The sequence below is a fragment of the Podarcis erhardii genome, assembly GCF_964252035.2.
Source record: "Podarcis erhardii genome assembly, chromosome: 5".
Lineage (NCBI taxonomy): Eukaryota > Metazoa > Chordata > Lepidosauria > Squamata > Lacertidae > Podarcis > Podarcis erhardii.
The window spans coordinates 7957881-7978501 of record NC_138509.1 but is presented as its reverse complement, the minus strand read 5'-3'; the positions used below and the strand labels follow the sequence as shown (position 1 = coordinate 7978501).

The 20621-nt window shown below is 43.0% G+C and overlaps 1 protein-coding gene across 1 annotated transcript; it reads left to right on the top strand.

Moving 5' to 3' along the window:
* Window positions 1-726: 726 nt before the first annotated feature.
* NDUFA9 (NADH:ubiquinone oxidoreductase subunit A9) lies at window positions 727-20158 on the top strand. Its single transcript, XM_081861019.1, has 11 exons — window positions 727-861; window positions 3652-3816; window positions 5491-5588; window positions 5743-5834; window positions 8948-9089; window positions 11309-11411; window positions 13640-13707; window positions 13851-13927; window positions 15045-15140; window positions 17460-17526; window positions 19887-20158. Exons 1-11 carry the CDS (start codon window positions 798-800, stop codon window positions 20058-20060), a joined length of 1146 nt encoding a protein of 381 aa, XP_081717145.1. The 5' UTR covers window positions 727-797; the 3' UTR covers window positions 20061-20158.
* The last annotated feature ends 463 nt before the right edge of the window (window positions 20159-20621 follow it).

Sequence of the window (20621 nt, the reverse complement as noted above, 5' to 3'; positions counted from 1 at the left end):
ATTACAACAATCCGTACAACTGGGATATTTACCTGATTTCAAAAGTAATATTATTCTAGATTTCCACCAGGCACCTGTAATAGGTTCATCTTCCAGTAGTAGTTCTAAATTTGGAATCAAAATATTAATATAGGGGTTTTTATTTATTTATAAAAATTCACCTGTCATTTTCACCTGGCGATGGATGCTGCTTAATTGTTTATTTTATTTCATCTTCTGCGATGCTCATGTCTTAAGGCCTTCCCTTTGATTTTGGGTAACTTTAGGTTTTGTCATTTTTTGTAGAAAGTAAATAATTTAGAAAGTCCTGATGGCGAGGGAGTCTTTGATTCTCCCCCTCCCCCCCCCCGCTTCTGAAACTGGATTCAAATTCAATTAAAATGTTAGGAAACACCTTATAGTCCTCTATTCTGCATTTTTTATTTTCAGAAATAACATCATTCATGTGCATCAGTTACCTTAATGATAAAAATGCATAATAATAATAATAATAATAATAATAATATAAAAATAGAACAAAACAGAACAACATGCTGGTCCTTCTTTGATACCTGTGCCTCATATAAAACAATTAACCCCCAACAATTCCGTCGTTTTTTGTTATTTAAAAAAAAAAAATACCGAAAACAGATTCGCCCGCCCGCGCGCGCACCCTGTCGAAAACCGGCAGATCAATTCCTGCGCGCTCTGTCGTCCCCGCCCGACGCGCTTTCCGAGAGGCCGTTTCCCTTCGGTCGCTCCTCGATTGGCCTCGCGCGGCACCCGTCGCGGGGCGGGGCGAGGCGACGGGGGGCAAGATGGCGGCTTCCGCTCGGGTCTCCCGGCTCCCCTGCAGGGCCCTCCTGACTCCTCCGAGGGCGGGTAAGAGGCGGGGGCGGCGGGGGCAGCGAGGGGGGGGGGTCCCTCCCTCCTCTCCTCTCCCTCTTCGTAACCGGGGGGTGGGGGTGGGGTGAGAGACCGGGGTCTCCGAGGGGCCGCCCTTCGGGAAGGTCACGAAAGCTTCCTCTTTGGGAAGCTTTCCGCCTGCCCTTCGGAACTCCCTGCCACTGGAGTCTGAGGCAGGCGCCTTCCCTCTGCTAGGCGAGAGGCAGCGGGACCGAAAGCCGCTTCTGGCTTCTTTTTATTTACAGTGGTACCTCGGGTTACATACGCTTCGGGTTACAGACTCCGCTAACCCAGAAATAGTCATCAAATGCCAACAGTGTCCTTCAGCTCTCTATATTGGACAAACAGGCCAGACCTTACGCCAAAGAATAAACGGACATAAATCGGACATCAGGAATCACAAGACAGAGAAACCAGTAGGAGAACATTTCAATCTCCCAGGACATTCTATACAAGATCTCAAAGTAGCTGTTTTACTACAAAGGAATTTCAGAAATAGACTGGAAAGAGAAGCTGCTGAATTACAACTTATCACCAAACTTAAAACCATGGAGAGACCTGGTCTGAACAAAGACCTTGGATTCTTATCTCATTATACATGACAAAGCCATTTTTCACCTTTTCACCCCTTGCTTCCTTCTGTAAGACCTCTTGCAGTCGTTAAGAGTCGTCAACAGGCTCATCACAGCTATCTGCCAATCACCCATTCCCACCACCCTTCTGAGTAATACCCCTCCCCACCTTCTCACTATATAGAAGGGTCTGGAAACTTCTGTTTCAGTGTATCTGAAGAAGTGTGCATGCACATGAAAGCTCATACCAAGAACTGACTTAGTTGGTCTTTAAGGTGCTACTGGAAGGAATTTTTTTTGTCCAGAAATAGTACATACCTCGGGTTAAGAACTTTGCTTCAGGATGAGAACAGAAATCGCGTGGCAGCAGCAGGAGGCCCCATTAGCTAAAGTGGTGCTTCAGGTTAAGAACAGTTTGAAGTTAAGTACGGACCTCCAGAAAGAAATAAAGTTCTTAACCCGAGGTACCACTGTAACAGGGATGCGGGTGGCACTGTGGGTTAAACCACAGAGCCTAGGACTCGCTGATCAGAAGGTCAGCGGTTCAAATCCCTGTGATGGGGTGAGCTCCCATTGCTCGGTCCCTGCTCCTGCCAACCTAGCAGTTCAAAAGCACCTCAAAGTGCAAGTAGATAAATAGGTACCGCTCCAGCGGGAAGGTAAACGGCGTGCGCTGCTCCCGGGCGACGCGCCTCCTCTTTGGGAAGCTTTCCGCCTGCCCTTCGGAACTCCCTGCCACTGGAGTCTGAGGCAGGCGCCTTCCCTCTGCTAGGCGAGAGGCAGCGGGACACCTCTAAGGGAAGGCTCAGTGGCAAAATCCCGAAAGCCGCTTCTCGCTTCTTTTTATTTACAGTGGTGAGACTTTCAGCGGATCAGAGGCAGTTTGCTGAAAAAGCTTGGCTGAGTCGGTCTAAACAGCAAAACAAAAGACAATTTCACAACGGTTTAGTCCCCGTGGTTATTGTACAGTGGTACCTCGGGTTACAGACGCTTCAGGTTACAGACTCCGCTTACCCAGAAATAGTACCTCGGGTTAAGAACTTTGCTTCAGGATGAGAACAGAAATCGTGCTCCGGCGGCACGGAAGCAGCAGGGGGCCCCATTAGCTAAAGTGGTGCTTCAGGTTAAGAACAGTTTCAAGTTAAGTACGGACCTCCGGAACGAATTAAGTACTTAACCCGAGGTACCACTGTGCATGTACACATACCTTCCCTCCCCCCCCCAACTTTCCCATGCTTATCGGCTTTATTCATCCGAATAAAACCTCCCAGACTCCCTCAATGGTGTCTGGTAGGGTAGTTGGAAAGTCTCAGAGGCAGGGCTGGGTTTTGGTTTGATGAGGCCCTAAGCTACTGAAGGTAAGGTTAAGGTAAAGGGACCCCTGACCATTAGGTCCAGTCGTGGCCGACTCTGAGGTTGCGGTGCTCATCTCGTTTAATGGCCGGCGTTTGTCCGCAGACAGCTTCCAGGTCATGTGGCCAGCATGACTAAGCCGCTTCTGGTGAACCAGATAAATGCACGGAAACGCCGTTTACCTTCCCGCCGGAGTGGTACCTATTTATCTACTTGCACTTTGACATGCTTTCGAACTGCTAGGTTGGCAGGAGCAGGGACCGAGCAACGGGAGCTCACCGCGTCGCGGGGATTCGAACCGCCGACCTTCAGATCGGCATGTCCTAGGCTCTGTGGTTTAACCGTATAACACTGGTCTTGAAAGACCTACATTGGCTCCCAGTACATTTCCGAGCACAATTCAAAGTGTTGGTGCTGACCTTTAAAGCCCTAAACGGCCTTGGTCCAGTATACCTGAAGGAGCGTCTCCACCTCCATTGTTCTGCCCGGACACTGAGATCCAGTGCCGAGGGCCTTCTGGCGGTTCCCTCGCTGGAAGAAGCCAAGTTACAGGGAACCAGGCGGAGGGCCTTCTCGGTAGTGGCACCTGCCCTGTGGAACGCCCTCCCATCAGATGTCAAAGAGAAAAATAACTACCAAACTTTTAGAAGACATCTGAAGGCAGCCCTGTTTAGGGAAGCTTTTAATGTTTGATGTATTATAGTATTTTAATGTTTTTTGGAAGCTGCCCAGAGTGGCTGGGGAGGCCCAGCCAGATGGGCGGGGTATAAATAAATTGTTGTTGTTGTTGTTGTTGTTATTATTATTATTCATGTATTGCTTCCATTTCCTTGTATTTTAGGCTATGGTGCTTCTCCAGCTGCATTTCCTGTTGTCCAGCAAGACCGTCAAGTTCATCACTTGGTGATTCCTCATGGAAGGAGTGGGCGCTCCTCTGTCAGTGGCATTGCCGCTACTGTCTTTGGGGCTACAGGCTTCCTGGGACGATACGTCATCAATCGCCTGGGTAATTTTCTCCAAAACTAAATTTGAGATGTCTGGATATTTAACAGGAAAATGAATCTCACATAGTGTCTCTTGCAAGATGTAAACCAATGTGTAAGTTCACAAAGCTTAGGGGTTGGGCTGGATGACCCTTTGGGTCCCTTCCAACTCTGCAGGTCTACGATTCCTCCTACTCTTGCTTGACCCTGGGACCTGGGACTCAACCTCTTGTACTCCTTACACATATTTGAAATGTGAAGGTCTTAACCCATTGTAGCTGATTGCATGCCTTGCTGTTCACTAAATGTCCCAATAGTTACTGTGTGCCTAAATACCAAACTTCTTTTTTCTTTCTGTTACCTATTTCAAGTACGATGAAAAATGAATGACCTTCGGTCAAGATGCTGGTGGCAGATAGGGATGGGAAACAGGCTAAATCCCCAAGGAGCCATGATGGTTCAAGATGGTAGTTTTCAACCCTTTTATCACCTGTACTAAGTGAGGATTTTCTTCTCACCTCTGAGTTCACCTCTTAAAGGTCCCCCCCCCTTACAAAGGTTGAATACCACCTTCAATCTCTGCCAAGCTGTGGCAAGATTCCAGGGGGATCACTCACCCAGGATCTGTGGGGGTTTTTTGAGAATCAAGATATGGTGGAGGCTGTCCTCAGAAATATGATTTATTCACATATTTACACATTCAGTCTAGAGGGAGTACAGATCTTCCAGCACGGTATTGTTCTTCACAGCAGTGCAGCTCTGGAGTCCAAGGCATCTTTTCCAGCCTGCCCAAGATGGGTCTCTGTCTCTATTCCCCCATCTTCTTCCCTGCACACCTTGCTAAATACACTTTTCTTGTTACCTTTCTCTTACACACCCATCACCTTGGCAACCTCTGTCCCTGCAGGCCCAAGATACCTCTAAAATGGGCCATCAAACCTTTTGTCATGTTAATGCCTCTGCATTAATAATAATCAAATAATCAAAATCCTACCATTTATTAATTTACACCCACCCCAAAGCCAATAACACCATGTTGGTTTTGCAACTGACATCTTTTAAGTGTGTTCAAGAACTTGAGTTACTCCCAGCAGGGGAACAGACTTTTAAAAACATTTTAAGTAGGTCAATCAATCAAGTAGATCCAGCCGCTCCTTTCCCCTGTTCCCTTTTGAAATTTTCCCCAGTTTCCAGAGTAGCTTGCTGTGTTGTGGGAAGCTGTGAAACCAAAATTAAAATGTCTGTAGGGCATGGGTAGGCAAACTAATGCCCAGGGGCTGGATGGAGCCCAATCGCCTTCCAAATGTGGCTCACGGATGGTTCGGAAATCAGCATATTTTTACATGAGTAGAATGTGTCCTTTTATTTAAAATGCATCTCTGGGTTATTTGTGAAGCATAGGCATTTGTTCATATATTTTTCAAAATATAGTCCGGCCCCCCACAAGGTCTGAGGGACATTGGACCGGCCCCCTGCTGAAAAAGTTTGCTGACCCCTGCTATAGGGTATGTAGTGTTAGGATTGTGGCTTCCATGAAGCCCCTTTGAAAACACCATTAAAGAATTAAAGTTATTGTATTGATTACAGCAGGTAGAGTTATATAGCCAAGCATTGATGTTTTCCGAGTGCTTAAAATAGAGCTTCCTCAATTAATATCATGCCCTAGTTCTCCTTTTAAAACTCCTTTCTAATTTTAGGGCGTATCGGCTCCCAAGTCATCGTCCCATATCGCTGTGAGCCTTATGACATCATGTACCTTCGACCCATGGGTGACCTGGGACAGCTCTTGTTCATGGTATGTTCTTTGTAATAATCCAGTCTGGTTCATGATTGGCTAGCTTCACTTGCTAAATAGTTGAAAGTTTGCTATGGGCCATATATAACATCTTCCTGAAAGGCTTTTTGTACTTTTATTTCATTTCTCTCTTGATTTGTGCTGTGGCTATCAGGAATGGGATCCGCGTGACAAAGATTCTACCCGAAGAGCTCTTGAGCACAGCAATGTAGTCATCAATCTTGTTGGCAAAGAGTGGGAAACAAGGTAACTTTCTCCTTTGGCTCTCTTGGATAGATTGAGGTCACGTAGACTGAAGATAGTTACAGTCATACCTCATGTTACGTCCGCTTCATGTTATGTTATGTTCTTTCTTTCTTTTTCTTTTTTTAAAATAATGTTTATTAAATTTTCCATTTTAACAATCCAATCAAATCACATTAAGTATTCCAAATTATACAAATACATATCATATTGTCCAAATATTCTGCCAAATTATAAATTTTTGTTGGGGCTTCCCATGCTTCAAGTTCAGTGGGGTTCCAATCATCTTATGTTTCCACTGCCTTGAGTTTCCATCATGTTATGTTCTTTCAGGTTACGTCCCGCGGTGACCTGGAAGTACCAGAAAGGGTTACTTCTGGGTTTCGCCACATGCGCAGAAGCGCAAAATGACGTCACGCGCATGTGCAGAAGTGGCGAATCACAACCCGCGCATGCACAGATGCGCAGATGTGGGTTGCGCTCTTTTCATGTTGCGAATGGGCCTCCAGAACGGATCCCATTCGCAACCAGAGGTACCACTGTATCATAATTTTTTCTTCTAGAAAAAACTAAAACCGTATGAGGTTTTAGGGTCCAATCTGATTTTTTTTCCAAAGAAAAGACCTGTTTCTTATGCCTTACATGTTCTTTGTGGTTGCAACCTAGTGAAACGAAGACCCAGGGGGGAAGCACGAGGAAAGTTTATTCCCCTGGCACAGATGCTTTTGAATAGAAAACTGTAACACACTTATGAAGTCTAAAATGAGCGATGTACTTCTTGTGGCAAAACTTAAAAGACTTTAGCTGCCCCTTTCCTCTCTCAAACACAAAAATTGACAGCATTAGGCAATTACAACCCTGTATACTGTAAGCATGTACAGTTCTCATACCTTCTTGTCTGCTCAGATTCCTTCATCTTTTGCGCATGAAAGAAACTGCTGTATCTGTGGAAATCTGAAAACCAGATCTAGGAACCAGCCAAAAGTCCAAAAGGGGGGGGGGACCAGAAGTAGAGGCAGAGGGCCTTCTTGGTGGTGGCACCTGCCTTGTGGAACGCCCTCCCATCAGATGTCTAGGAAATAAACAACTATGACTTTTAGAAGATATCTGAAGGGTGTTTTTAAGGAAGTTTTTGATGTTTGAAGTTCTATTCTGTTTAATATTCTGTTGGAAGCCACCCAGAGTGGCTGGGGAAACCCAGCTGGATGGGTGGAGTATAAATAATAAATTATTATAATATTATTATTATAAATAAACCTGTGTATCCCATGGCCTACCAGACCTGTGCCAGCATGGTGGAAAGTGAAGGAGGGGTGGGTGGTTTTCTATTTGCTGTTGTTTTTTAGGACTCATTCTTTAGTACTCTCTCAACTTCAGAGATGGTGTATGTTTCTGCCATGTTGAGGGACTGGGCTCTGTCAGGTGTTCAAAGCATCTCATGCCCATTACCTCTCTGCTGTTTGCAACAGCCTGGAAGGCCTTTTCAGTATATCTTACCTTCATTTTTCAACGGCTCACAATTTTTGGCTGCCCTTGGTAAGAAGGGGTAACAGCTGATTTTCTGGTTTGGCCCTGTGCTGCTGAGTTGCAGCCAGATAATAATAATAATAATAATAATAATAATAATAATAATAATAATAATAATAATATTTTATTTATATCCCGCCCTCCCGAGCCAAAGCCGGGCTCAGGGCAGCTAACAACAATAAAATAGTACAACATTCTAAAATCATTTCATTATAAAATTAATTCAAATCAAATTGATGGCAACCATTAGGCTAAAGTTCTGTGAAGATTGCCAAAGGAGGGAGTCAGGCTGTGCCCTGGCCAAAGGCCTGGTGGAACAGCTCTGTCTTGCAGGCCCTGTGGAAAGATGTCAAGTCCCACAGGGCCCTAGTCTCTTGTGACAGAGCGTTCCACCAGATTGGAGCCACAGCCGAAAAAGCCCTGGCTCTAGTTGAGGCCAGCCTAACCTCTCTGTGGCCTGGGACCTTCAGGATGTTTTTGTTTGAAGACCGTAAGTTCCTCTGTGGGACATACCAGGAGAGGCGGTCCCGTAGGTACGAGGGTCCTAGGCTGTATAGGGCTTTAAAGGTTAAAACCAGCACCTTAAACCTGACCCTGTACCCCACCGGGAGCCAGTGCAGCTGGTATAGCACCGGGTGAACGTGATCTCGCAGCGTGGATAACCCCCTGGTAGTCCCCCAATTGTTCAGATAAAGACAAGCTACTGACTTTGAGAAGAAAGCTGAGGTTTGTCGTGGTCACAAGATGGCAGTGGCACACTTGCCATAATGAGCCAAGCAAACAAAAGCAGAGCTGCACAAATCACACATGGTTGTTGCTGAAAGAGACAGAGTTACCTTAAGCTACCTGGTACGTTGTGGGGTTTTGTACTCCTTTAGGATTGCACCCTTAGACACTCTGCTTCACCATCAATCAATCAATCAATCAATCAATCAATAATTTTTAATTTATACCCCGCCCTTCCTGGTTCAAAAACCAGGCTCAGGGCAGCTAACAACAAATTTAAAACACTTAATTGTAAAAGCAGCATAAAATACAGTATAAAAACATGAATAACAAAATTCAAAGTTCAGAAATCAGTTTAGGGCAAATCCATCTAATAAGCATTAGATAATCACCAGGGCTAGCTGGCTGAATTAGCCCTACTTGGGCCAGCGAGGAGGCCAAGGGAGAATTAGCTGTGGGGTCTCAGAACGGGTAATCTTCATAAAAGGGGAGGGGGAGGGAAGAGAAGGGAAGGGAAATAAAAGATCAGGCTGAATTCAAATCAAAGGCCAGGCGGAATAACTCTGTCTTACAGGCCTGTCAGAAGGAGGTTGAATCCTGAAGGGCCCTAGTCTCATGGGACAGAGCATTCCACCAGGTCGGAGCCATCACTGAGAAGGCCCTGGCCCTGGTGGAGGGTAGTCTGACTTCCTTAGGGCCCGGGACCTCTAAACTATGGTTATTCATGGAACTAAAGGTCCTCTGCGGGGCATACCAGGAGAGGTGGTCCTGTAAATACGAGGGATATCAAGACTGTGATATGATGACCTGCTAAATTTTGGAAGGAGCTTGGTTCTTATTCTGTTCTTTATGCTTTATTCCAGAAACTTTAAGTATGAAGACGTCTTTGTTAATATTCCCAGGGAAATTGCTCAGCTCTCAAAGGAAGCTGGGATAGAAACTTTTGTTCACGTTTCTCATCTGAATGCAGACATGAAAAGTCCTTCAAAATACCTTAGAAATAAAGTAAGTTTGTGTTTGTTTTTAGATGTTGGTGTTTTGCAATTCCATATTCAGGGTATTCTGTGCAAAAAACCCCAAAATGGTCCCAACAGGAAGCCGAAATATGAATTAGGTATATTTAAAGCCGAAATATGAATTAGGTATATTTAAATCCTGCTGGTCCCTCAATAGTTGCTGTTTCAGTTTTGACAAGGAAAAGAGTGACAAAAAGACTTGAGGGGATGTAAGGAATGGAGACTTCATAACCTCTGGGGTGAGAAACTCTTCAAGAATTATTGCTGAGATTTTCTAGTTGCTAAGATATGACGCTATATTCCACATAAGTAGTCATTACGTAGATTCAGGGTACTCAGTGAATTTCCTAATCCAAAAACTCTTCTAGAGCAAAATGAGGCTTGCGTTGTGTTTGAACAGTTTTAAAACTCTTGTGTAAATTTGTAGGAAACGTTAACTATTGATTTGAGTGTCTTTTGTCCTTTCTTATGTGTGGCTAACATTAATCAGTTCACTTTCTACTATGATTAATTACAATGTCATCTGTAGTTGTGTGTGTGTGTGATTGTGTTATTGTGTTTGTCTGCACCTTTCATACAGATTTCCTAGATGCCATAAGGCTGCTTTTGAAAAATATTTCAAAAAATATATTTTTTTTGAAACACTGAGTGACTCCGATTACTTAAATTTGTGTACACTTATTGGTTGCAAGTGTACACAGATTTAAGTAATCGGAGTCACTCAGTGTTTCTTACTGGTTGCAAGGGACGCGGGTGGACTTGCCGATCAGACTTGCCGATCAGAAGGTCGGCGGTTCGAATCCCCGCAATGGGGTGAGCTCCCGTTGTTTGGTCCCTGCTCCTGCCAACCTAGCAGTTCGAAAGTACGTCAAAAGTGCAAGTAGATAAATAGGTACCACTCAGGCGGGAAGGTAAACGGCGTTTCTGTGCTCTGCTCTGGTTCGCCAGAAGCGGCTTAGTCATGCTGGCCACACAACCCAGAAGCTGTATACCGGCTCCCTTGGCCAATAAAGCGAGATGAGCGCCGCAACCCCAGAGTTGTCCGCGACTGGACCTAATGGTCAGGGGTCCCTTTACCTTTACCTTACTGGTTGCAAAGAGGAATTTTGGAAAGGCACGGTCTATGGGCTCATTCACAATCCTGCTTGTCCTGGGCCTAGAAGGCAAAGATATGAGCAGTGCTTTCTAAGTACTGGTCTGAGCAGTTTTGCCTTTGTCCTTCCGCTTTCCCCTAGAAACCCTGCTTTTTAGCGATAAATCAGAACAAACGGCAATCCATTGAAAACCTGACTGCTGTTTGCTCCAGTTCATTCCTAAACTGGGTTTTCCTAGGGAAAAGTGCTGGAGCAAACGGAAGTGTAAAAGGTAAAGGTAAAGGGACCCCTGACCATTAGGTCCAGTCGTGACCGACTCTGGGGTTGCAGCGCTCATCTTGCTTTATTGGCCGAGGAAGCCGGCGTACAGCTTCCAGGTCATGTGGCCAGCATGACTAAGCCGCTTCTGGCGAACCAGAGCAGTGCACAGAAACACCGTTTACCTTCCCGCTGGAGCGGTACCTATTTATCTACTTGCACTTTGACGTGCTTTTGAACTGCTAGGTTAGCAGGAGCAGGGACCGAGCAACAGGAGCTCACCCCATCATGGGGATTCGAACCGCCGACCTTCTGATTGGCAAGTCCTAGGCTCAGTGGTTTAGACCACAGTGCCACCCGCATCCCCAAACAGAAATGTAGATAAGCCCTTTGATGGATTTTGTGTCTTTACATTCATTGTAGTTACCCTGCTGCCTGCACGGACTTCATTCTGTTTGCTGCTAATTCTTGTGTTTCCTAGGTTACATATTTCATGGTGATAAATATGTGTTCTGTCCGATAGAGTGGAACATTTTATTATTAATAATAATATTTTATTAAGAGAATTTCATTTATAAAAAGAGAGCAAGAGGAAGAAAGAATGAAAGAAAAGAAAGTGTGTGAGAATGAAAAAAGAAAAGAAAAAATACTGTTACATTGCCATATGTTAATATATAGATTTGTATATTCTTGTAAACCTAGGCTGGATTTAAAATATATATATATATATGCCAAAGAGCCCAAGTGTATGTTATGTGAAACCCAAGGGTATCTCTAAATTTTATTATAGTTTCGTAGTACTGTGCATCTTGAACTTGCATGGGAAATTAATCACTTTCTAATGACCTGATGGCAGGCCGTTGGAGAGAAGGTTGTGAGGGAAGAATTTCCAGGTGCCATCATCATGAAGCCTTCTGAAATGTACGGGAGAGAGGATAGGTTTTTCAACCATTATGCAAGTAAGTACGCTCCTTGTACCATAAAATTTGTTTGCTTGGGAGAAAGTAATATCAGAGAGCAAGGGATGGAATTAAGTACATTTGTACTTAATTAGAATTGTAGAATAATTGTGAAAATCTGTATTAAGATCTTATTCAAGTCTATTCATCAATCATCCTTGAGCTTTTGCTTTAGATATTAGCAACTTGTTATGGTGCCAGGAAAGAATGTGTTTGGATTTTAGCCTACTGTACCTTTTATTCCACGGGAAATGTGTTGTATTCATGGGCCAACAGATGAGCTTTCCTGTAAAATAGCAGAATCCTAATTGTCTTGCATGGGCTTTGCATAGCTAAGTGAACTAATTTCGCTCCAGCCCACCAGAAAATCCTATCTGTTTCTGAGACTTAAGTTTAGCATTGTGAGTGTAAAGTATGCCAAGCCAGTACAGAATATGTATAACTTCCTGAAGATGTTTGCTTGGTTTATTTTTAATTTTTTAAAATGAAATCATATTCCTGAGTTCCTCTCTAATTAGATCTCCCCCCGCCCCGCCTGCACTTATCCCAATCTTTGTCATATTTACACAGAGACGCAGGGCCAGGTATTAGAATTGTGTGCATTATTTACTCTAGAAATGGAATTTAGATTTCCTTGAGCCCAGGCAAAATGGAATTTCAGACAGTCAGAATTTGGCAAAAGATTCCAAATTCCTCTTCTAGAACAGTGCTTCCCAGTCTTGGGACTCCAGCTGTTTTTCAGACTACAGTTCCCATCATCCCTGACCACTGATGATGATGGGATGATGGGACTTGTAGTCCAAAAACAGCTGGAAACCAAGTTTGGGAAACTCTGTTAAAGTGTTGAACATGATGACCTCTGAAATTGAAGGTGTTTTTAGAAAATGTGTCTTTTAACCCTTTTGTATTTTATATTGTACTAGACAAATATATGCCAGCCATTTTCATTACAAATATTAACAACAGTTACAGATTATTACAGTGAGTGAAGCATGTATTTGTAGTAAGCAAATAAACTGAACATATGCTTCCTATTGATAGTTTCCTTATGAGTATGCAGCTTTGGAGCAACATGACTATAATTTTTTGATGGGTTTATTTATTATGTTTCTTTACCTAGCAGTTCTTACCACCTAGCAGTTTGAAAGCACGTCAAAGTGCAAGTAGATAAATAGGTACCACTCCGGCGGGAAGGTAAATGGCGTTTGCGTGCACTGCTCTGGTTTGCCAGAAGCGGCTTAGGCATGCTGGCCACATGACCCGGAAGCTGTCTGTGGACAAATGCCGGCTCCCTCGGCCTATAGAGTGAAATGAGCCCGCAACCCCAGAGTCGTCCATGACTGGACCTAACTGTCAGGGGTACCTTTACCTTTTCTTTATAGGGGCTTTTGCAATCCTGTATTTGCTTACCTGGGAGCAAATCCCACTGAAATCAATAGGACTTGCTTCTGACTAGATATGTATAGGATTCCAGTGTTAGTCTTCTTCCAGGAGTTTGGCGGTAGAGTGTGGTGAAAGAGATAGAAATGCAAAGTTGGGAGATGCAGATAGGCTCATGGGATTGGCTTGTTAATTAAGTTACAGTGCTTTCCTCCTAGATAATTTCTATAGCATTGATGACACTGTTTGATATGAAAAATCATTACTGTATTTTACTGTATTTTAATATTTTGTTGGAAGCCACCCAGAGTGGCTGGGGAAGCCCAGCCAGATGGGCGGGGTATAAATAAATTATTATTATTATTATTATTATTATTATTATTATTATTATTAACTCCTTTTTAAGTGATCAGTGCTATCTCAGCGACCCTTATAACAGATTATACCCATTGTACAGATGAGAAATGGAGCTAGGAATGAATGACTTGTCTGAGGCCACTTTCATGTTCATGGCAGAGACAAGATTTGAATCAGGGACTTCCAGCTTCATAGATCAGTCTCTCTTGCCACCTCACTGCATTGGCATAAGATTTTCAAACAATAATGTTCAATTGCCAAATCTAGTAGCTGGTATCCAAAGAGTGAGCTTCAGCTTGCGGAAAGATTTGAGCATCCTCAGTTAAAGCGTTTACATTTTCTTGGGGCAGATGCAGGAGATTCATGCAGGCAATTCTCCTGTCACCTTCAGGTGCATTTGAGGTCTTTACTTTCCAGTACTGTTGTTATTGCTCTTTGACCTCTTGACAGCCTCACTTCTATCCTCCAATAATTTATCTCTCTTAATTCAGACATGCGCTGGTTCTGGGGCGTGCCTATGATTGCTATGGGCAAGAAAACTGTGAAGCAGCCTATCTATGTAGGTATTGTTGGAAAATATAGTTTATGATACATATTTCACACCTCTTTTCCTTTTGTATATATTTCATTACATTTTTGACCTTGCTTAGAAAAAGGTAACTTTAAAATATATGCTAATTTTTCTTAAATATTATCCCATAGGTTGTTGATGTTGCAAAGGCTATAATTAGTGCTATTAAGGACCCCGATTCAAAAGGAAAAACTTATGCACTGACTGGGTAGGTTGTTGGTTACTATTATTATTTTTACTGAGACCACCTTAAATCACTACAGGCATTTCCTGGCCCCCTGTTGTTGTTGTTTTAAAAAACTCTTGCAGTGGATTTAGATCAGGCTTCCTCAAACTCTGCCCTCCAGATGTTTTGAGACTACAATTCCCATTATCCCTGACCACTGGTCCTACCAGTTAGGGATCATGGGAGTTGTAGGCCAAAAACATCTGGAGGGCCGAGTTTGAGGAAGCCTGATTTAGATGGTTTGTGTTCACTGCAGATTCCTTCTTTTATTGGACATCAGCCAGTACAGTGGTGCCCCGCAAGACGAACGCCTCGCAAGACGGAAAACCCGCTAGATGAAAGGGTTTTCCGTTTTGGAGGTGCTTCACAAAACGAATTTCCTATGGGCTTGCTTTGCAAGACGAAAATGTCTTGCGAGTTCCTGCAGTCCCGTCCCCCCCTTTCTAAGCCGCTATGCCGCTTTTCTGCTTATCCGATAAGCTGATAAGCCGCTAATAGCGCTAATCCGCTAAGGCGTCAATGGGCTTGCTTCGCAAGACGAAAAAACCGCTAGACGAAGAGACTCGCGGAACGGATTCTTTTCGTCTTGCGAGGCACCACTGTATTTGCTTTCCATAAATTGCAGTTTCAAAAGGCAGTTGTGTAAGCATTTGGGGAGAATGCTCTTTTCCCTGTTCACATACCTGAACCCCTAGTTTTATTATACCCTTAAAGTCTGCATGATTTTACAAGAATATTGTGTTAGTCAGTTGTGAGAAGTTCGAGAACCAAGGTACCACTGTATGTGTAATATGAATCGTATTTCTTAAAGACGTAGCATCTTCACTGTGTCTTGATTCCCTATGGAAACATGACCACCTGGACCCCCCCCCTTGCGACCACTTGGCAGAGATTGGCGTGCAACCTTTGTGACAATACTTTTGGCTATATTTTTACATAATTAAGGTTTGGGGGGAGGGGTTGGTGAACGCTGCTCATTACCAGTGACCACCGTGGCTAAAACAAAGGCTGCCACATGTCCTTCCTGGTGGTACCAGCATCCCATTTTAGACCAAGGCCTCTTTCTCAAATTTACAACTTAATGTCTCTTCCTTTGCAGCCCTAACAGATACCTCCTTTACGACCTCGTAGAGTATGCTTATTCAGTACTCCACAGAAATTTCTTTCCGTATCCTATGCCCCGTCCTCTGTATCAGTAAGTCTTAATTTGTTTTTTTGTTGACGAGTTGTTGACGAGGTGCGCAGACTGCATTCTTCAACAGGGGACTAGGCCTGGATTGTGGAGGGGACGCAAGAGATGGTACCTCTGTTTCTCTCCACAAGCCCAAAGTAGTTTGGGAATGGGGAATGTTTTTGGGAGGTAGATGACTGGCAGAGAAGAAAAACTTAAGGTGAAATTAAGGAATGTTAGAAGGATGTTGGAATGAAGTTATGTGGTTTTAGCAGTAATGTTACAAAGGAGTATGTAAAAATGGATTGTTAATAGGTGAGAATGTAAAGTTATAATATATTAAGATAAATTATTAAGATAAAAGCAAAAATGGAAAGGATTTGCTGAAATCGCTAATTGAACTAGAATACAAAAAAGGGAGGTGTGAGGAGGTCAGGGAAACAAGCAAATGAAAGACAAGACATGGAAAGGTTGATTTGTTTTTAATTGTTTTTACTTTTCTGTATTTTGTATTTTTTGCTTCTTTGTCTTTTTTTTCTTATTCTTGTAACTTTTTTGAAACTTTAATAAATATTATTTTTTTAAAAAAGAAGAAAAACTTAAGACATCCCTCTTCTCTATTTACTATCTCTCTCAGTTTGCTTGCAGTTGCTGTATGCTTGCTTTTGGGAGTGAGGAGAACTGGATGTCATTAGGTGTCATGTGTAGCTTGAGCCGTAATCAGTCTGGGCTCAGGTTCTGCAGCCTGAATGTTGAGTTAGGGAGGTGGCATTAGAAATATGTGCCAGGAGAATCTGCCTGCCTTCCGTCACTCAAGGTGAAGAGAGCCCTAAGCAAGAGCATGTACAGTCGCCATTCTTATTTTGGGACCTCTGAACTGGCAACAAGAATGCTCCCAGGAAAGCTTTTAACTGGCTAATAATAATAATAATAAATTATTTATACCCCACCCATCTGCCTGGGTTTCCACAGAATATTAAAAATACAATAAAACAACAAACATTAAAAACTTCCCTAAACAGGGCTGCCTTCAGATGTCTTCTAAAAGTCAGATAGTTGTTTATTTCCTTGACATCTAATAGGAGGGCGTTCCACAGGGCGGGTGCCACTACCGAGAAGGCCCTCTGCCTGGTTCCCCGTAACCCCATTTCTCGCACTGAGGGAACCGTAATGCGTTTTGAGAAGAAATAGTCCCCCTCCCCATCATTTTAAAAAGGGGCTTTCTCCAGAGGCCCCTAGAGGACATTTGGCGTCTTAGGGAAGGTGCCTTGAACCCTGGCCATGGCTTCCCTCCTTCATTCCTTGGCCTGATCTTTCTGGGTATGAGGCCCTCACCTAGGTTATGCAGTAGCCACAAGATACTTGATGACTTAGCAGGTCCAGGAAGTCCTTTCCATCAATGGAAATTGGGAGCCTTGTGGCAGGTCTCATCCAGTAAAGAGCAGACATGGATTCAAGGACCACTCTAATAATAAGCTCAGGAAGGGCAGCAGACCCAAATCATATCCTTCATAATCCTTCATCCCCCATCTGCCATCCCACCTGGTGAAGTAGTCTGGAATTGGCTCTGTCTATATGTACTCCAAAGGTTGGTACCATCTCAAACGTGATGGATGCCCTCCGTGAGACTTGCAGAACAGAAATTACTATTACAACATTTTCAGGTTTAATTTCATTTTCAGGGACACGGGTGGCGCTGTGGGTTAAGCCACAGAGCCTAGGGCTTGCCGATCAGAAGGTCGGCGGTTCAAATCCCCGCGACGGGGTAAGCTCCCGTTGCTCTGTCCCAGCTCCTGTCAACCTAGCAGTTCAAAAGCATGTCAGAATGCAAGTAGATAAATAGGTACCACTCCAGCGGGAAGGTAAATGGCGTTTCTGTGTGCTGCTCTGGTTTGCCAGAAGCGGCTTAGTCATGCTGGCCACATGACCCGGAAGCTGTACGCCGGCTCCCTCGGCCAATAAAGCGAGATGAGCTCCGCGACCCCAGAGTCGGTCACGACTGGACCTAATGGTCAGGGGTCCCTTTACCTTTACCTTTAAGGGAATTGTCAAATTCTGCTCATAAGTCGCTCCAGTCCCGTCCTCTCCCAGCGTCACTTGATGTGCCAGCTCAGTTCTCCCAGCACTTTCCAAACTTCAGCACATGTGTCTTGTGGCTTCAGTTAACTTTTCCTTTCAACAGTTACTTTGGTTGATAGAATTAATAAATACAAAGTAGTCTGTTTTGTCTGGTGGAGCAATTCGAAGCTAGTGAAATTTCACTAGCTGATTTGAGAGAAGAGCAGTTAGATCATTGCCTATGTTCAGCCATGGTATTAATTATTGTAGCACTTTGAATTACAGCTTATTTGCAAGATTTTTTGAGATAAGTCCTTTTGAGCCATGGATAACAAGGGACAAAGTGGATCGGGTAAGATTGCCTTAATTTTCATCTCATTGCTTATCACCTGCAAATCCTAAGGTGGCTAAGAATGGAACAAAATGCAAATTAATACAAAATATCAGAATGATAATCAATATAAGAACACACTCTCTCTCTCTATGAATACAGAACAAGTTTATCTCTGTGTGTTCTTTCTCAGTGTTATTTTTAGGGTTGAATGCATTCTTAACATTACATACGTATGTAGTTTTTTATTTTTATTTTATGGAATCAGTGTTTAGTTTTTGAGTTTCAACATATCAATTATCAGGGGTCAGCAAACTTTTTCAGCAGGGGGCCCATCCATTGTTCCTCAGACCTTATGGGGGGGGCAGACTATATATTTTTTTTGGGGGGGGGAATATGAACAAATTCCTATGCCCCACAAATAACCCAGAGATGCATTTTAAATAAAAGCAGCCATTCAGCTCATGTAAAAACACCAGGCAGGCCCCACAAATAACCCAGAGATGCATTTTAAATCAACGCACCCATTCTACTCATGTAAAAACACCAGGCAGGCCCCACAAATAACCCTGAGATGCATTTTAAATAAAAGGACTCATTCTACTCATGTAAAAACATGCTTAGAAGGCGATTGGGCTGGATCCGGCCCCTAGTTTGCCTACCCATGAATTAAATCTTGAAATGTGCCTTACTTGAAGCAGACTTCTTATTTGTAGAGAGCGGGGAAGCAGAGGTACTCTTTTTTCAGACTAGCCCCCCTAAACGTGATGCCCTCCAGATGTTTCTGTTTACAACTCCAGCCATAATGAAAAACAGTCAGGAATGCTTGGTGTCTAAAACATCTGGAGATCTTCAGGTTGGGAAAGACGGCTTCAGACTGTTGAGTCCATTCAAGACTGCCAAGAGGTAGATGCAGGAGGTACAGATGTACCACATCCAAAGCTAGCAGGAGCTTTGACTCTGAGCTTTCATTTCAAAAAAAGTATTTAACGTCCTAGAGAAAATGTTATAAAGCAAATGTGTAAAGACCGTTCTAAGCAATTCCTGTGGGATGAATCTGCCTGGCTGCTCCCACCTTTTGGTGTTTTAGCCAATGAGCAATGTCAGAGCTGTGATTGACAAGAGAATTGTTTGGACGCCAGACAAGAGGAATCCCTGGGGTCCTAAAGAGTTGCTGTTTTCCCCTCCCCTTTAGTGCAGTTTTCTTTCCTGCTTCTTTCTTGTTTTTTAGTCTTTGGAACCTGTGTAGTTCTAAAGCCTTCATCTCTCGTTACCCTTCCTTTTTTTCTTAATAAGCAGGATGCATCTTTCTGGTGGTGGGTCCACCGGAGATCAGGTATTCCCCAGAAGTTATTGTTTGCAAACCCACAATAAGAGTGGGTGGGTGTTGCATATGATAAATGCAAAATGTGGAAACTTTGCAAAGAGCCTTAGGTATGTCTCTTGCTGTGCAGGAGCTTAAACGCATAGAGAAACGCTAGAAAATTTGGATTCATTTATGTAAGACGCATGTTGAAAAAGAAACACAAAAGAATTGAATGATACAGACTTCCAACAGATTTATATTCCTTAAAAAAACGAGCTGAAGAAGGCATTTACTCCGAAACAGGGCCCTGTCCTGGTCACCACTACTGAGTCGTACATCTAATTCATACTCCGGATACTTCTTTTTGGCCCTATTTGATTCTTTATTCTGACTTTATATAATATGGACTCTTTTTGACTGCCATTGAGACTTGTATAAAACAATTGTTGTGTACTGGTATTTTATGTACCTTTATACTATATTACTGCATATTTGAAACTACATTATTTCTGCACTTAAACGTTGTGTTTAAATTTACTATTATTTTAAAACTGTCGCACTTATACGTTGTGTTTAAATTTACTATTAGTTTAAAACTGTTATTCTTAGCAGAATATACACGTTTTTCTTTTCAACTCTCGAGTAGGAATTATTCCTTGCATTGAAACTTTTGGCCAGAGCTCTTGGTATATCCTTTTCAGTGGAGCTTAAATTCAGACACAAAAGTTGTCACAGTTGTGACTCTAGTCTAACCACAGATAGGAAAATAGAATCCAAACTGTCCTTTGGTAATACACTCAATAAATATTCTTTCCTCTGACCAGGTATAAGAGATAGATGTTAAAATAGGGAAAATCTAATTGTATATTTTGTAGCTGAAGTTAACTTTTTGATTTCAGACTGTTTCATGTGAAACTCTTAATGAACTCTTTGGAATCCAAAGAACCACCCCAAAAAATAAGATATAATATTGCATACTTGATTTGTAAAGATGCAGCTGTGTGAGAGATGGATTTATAAGATGGCTCACCGTTCACTCATTTCTTCGTTTGTTTGTTTGTTTGTTTGTTTGAAGTTCCATACCACAGACATGAAGTTCCCTGATCTTCCTGGCTTGGAGGACTTGGGTATTGTCCCAACTCCCATAGAACAGAAAGCAATTGAAGTCCTGCGTCGCCACCGCACATTCCGCTGGCTGGAAGCTGAGCTTGAGGAAGCAAAAATAGCCAAGCCTGTTACCGACATGTAATCTACTTTGAGAGTTTTTCAGACTGGTTACACTGCACTCATTTCTGAAGAAATCTGTACATACAAAACTAAAACCCTATATAAATCATGTAACCTTTACGATACTGGTGTCAATTCTTTTATTCCGGAGTACGATATGTGAAGAAAATTCTGTATTGTCCCTTTGTAGATTTTCATAATGAGGGTGGCTAGACCCCAGCTCAAGAGTATGTATCTATTGGATCTGTGTCCCTTACTTTCAGAAATGTTAAAAATATTGAGCTAAGCACTCCAGATCAGCAGAGGATCAATACTTTAGAAATGATGCTGCCTTTGATTTCTCTTCCATATACCTAACGGTGAGTGGTGGTGATTTTTACTCAATTCTATCAATGTGTAGGACAAAGGCATTGTTCCTCCAGTATACAGTGGAATTCTGCAATTCCAGATTTCAGTATCAGAATTAGCAAGGCTGGGTTGCAAGCGCGGTTGCTTGTCTACACTTCTTTTATCCTTACAACTGGTCCCAAACCAGTGCCAGCGATGCTGAACAGTTTCGGCCATTGTTTGCTTATTAAATTTT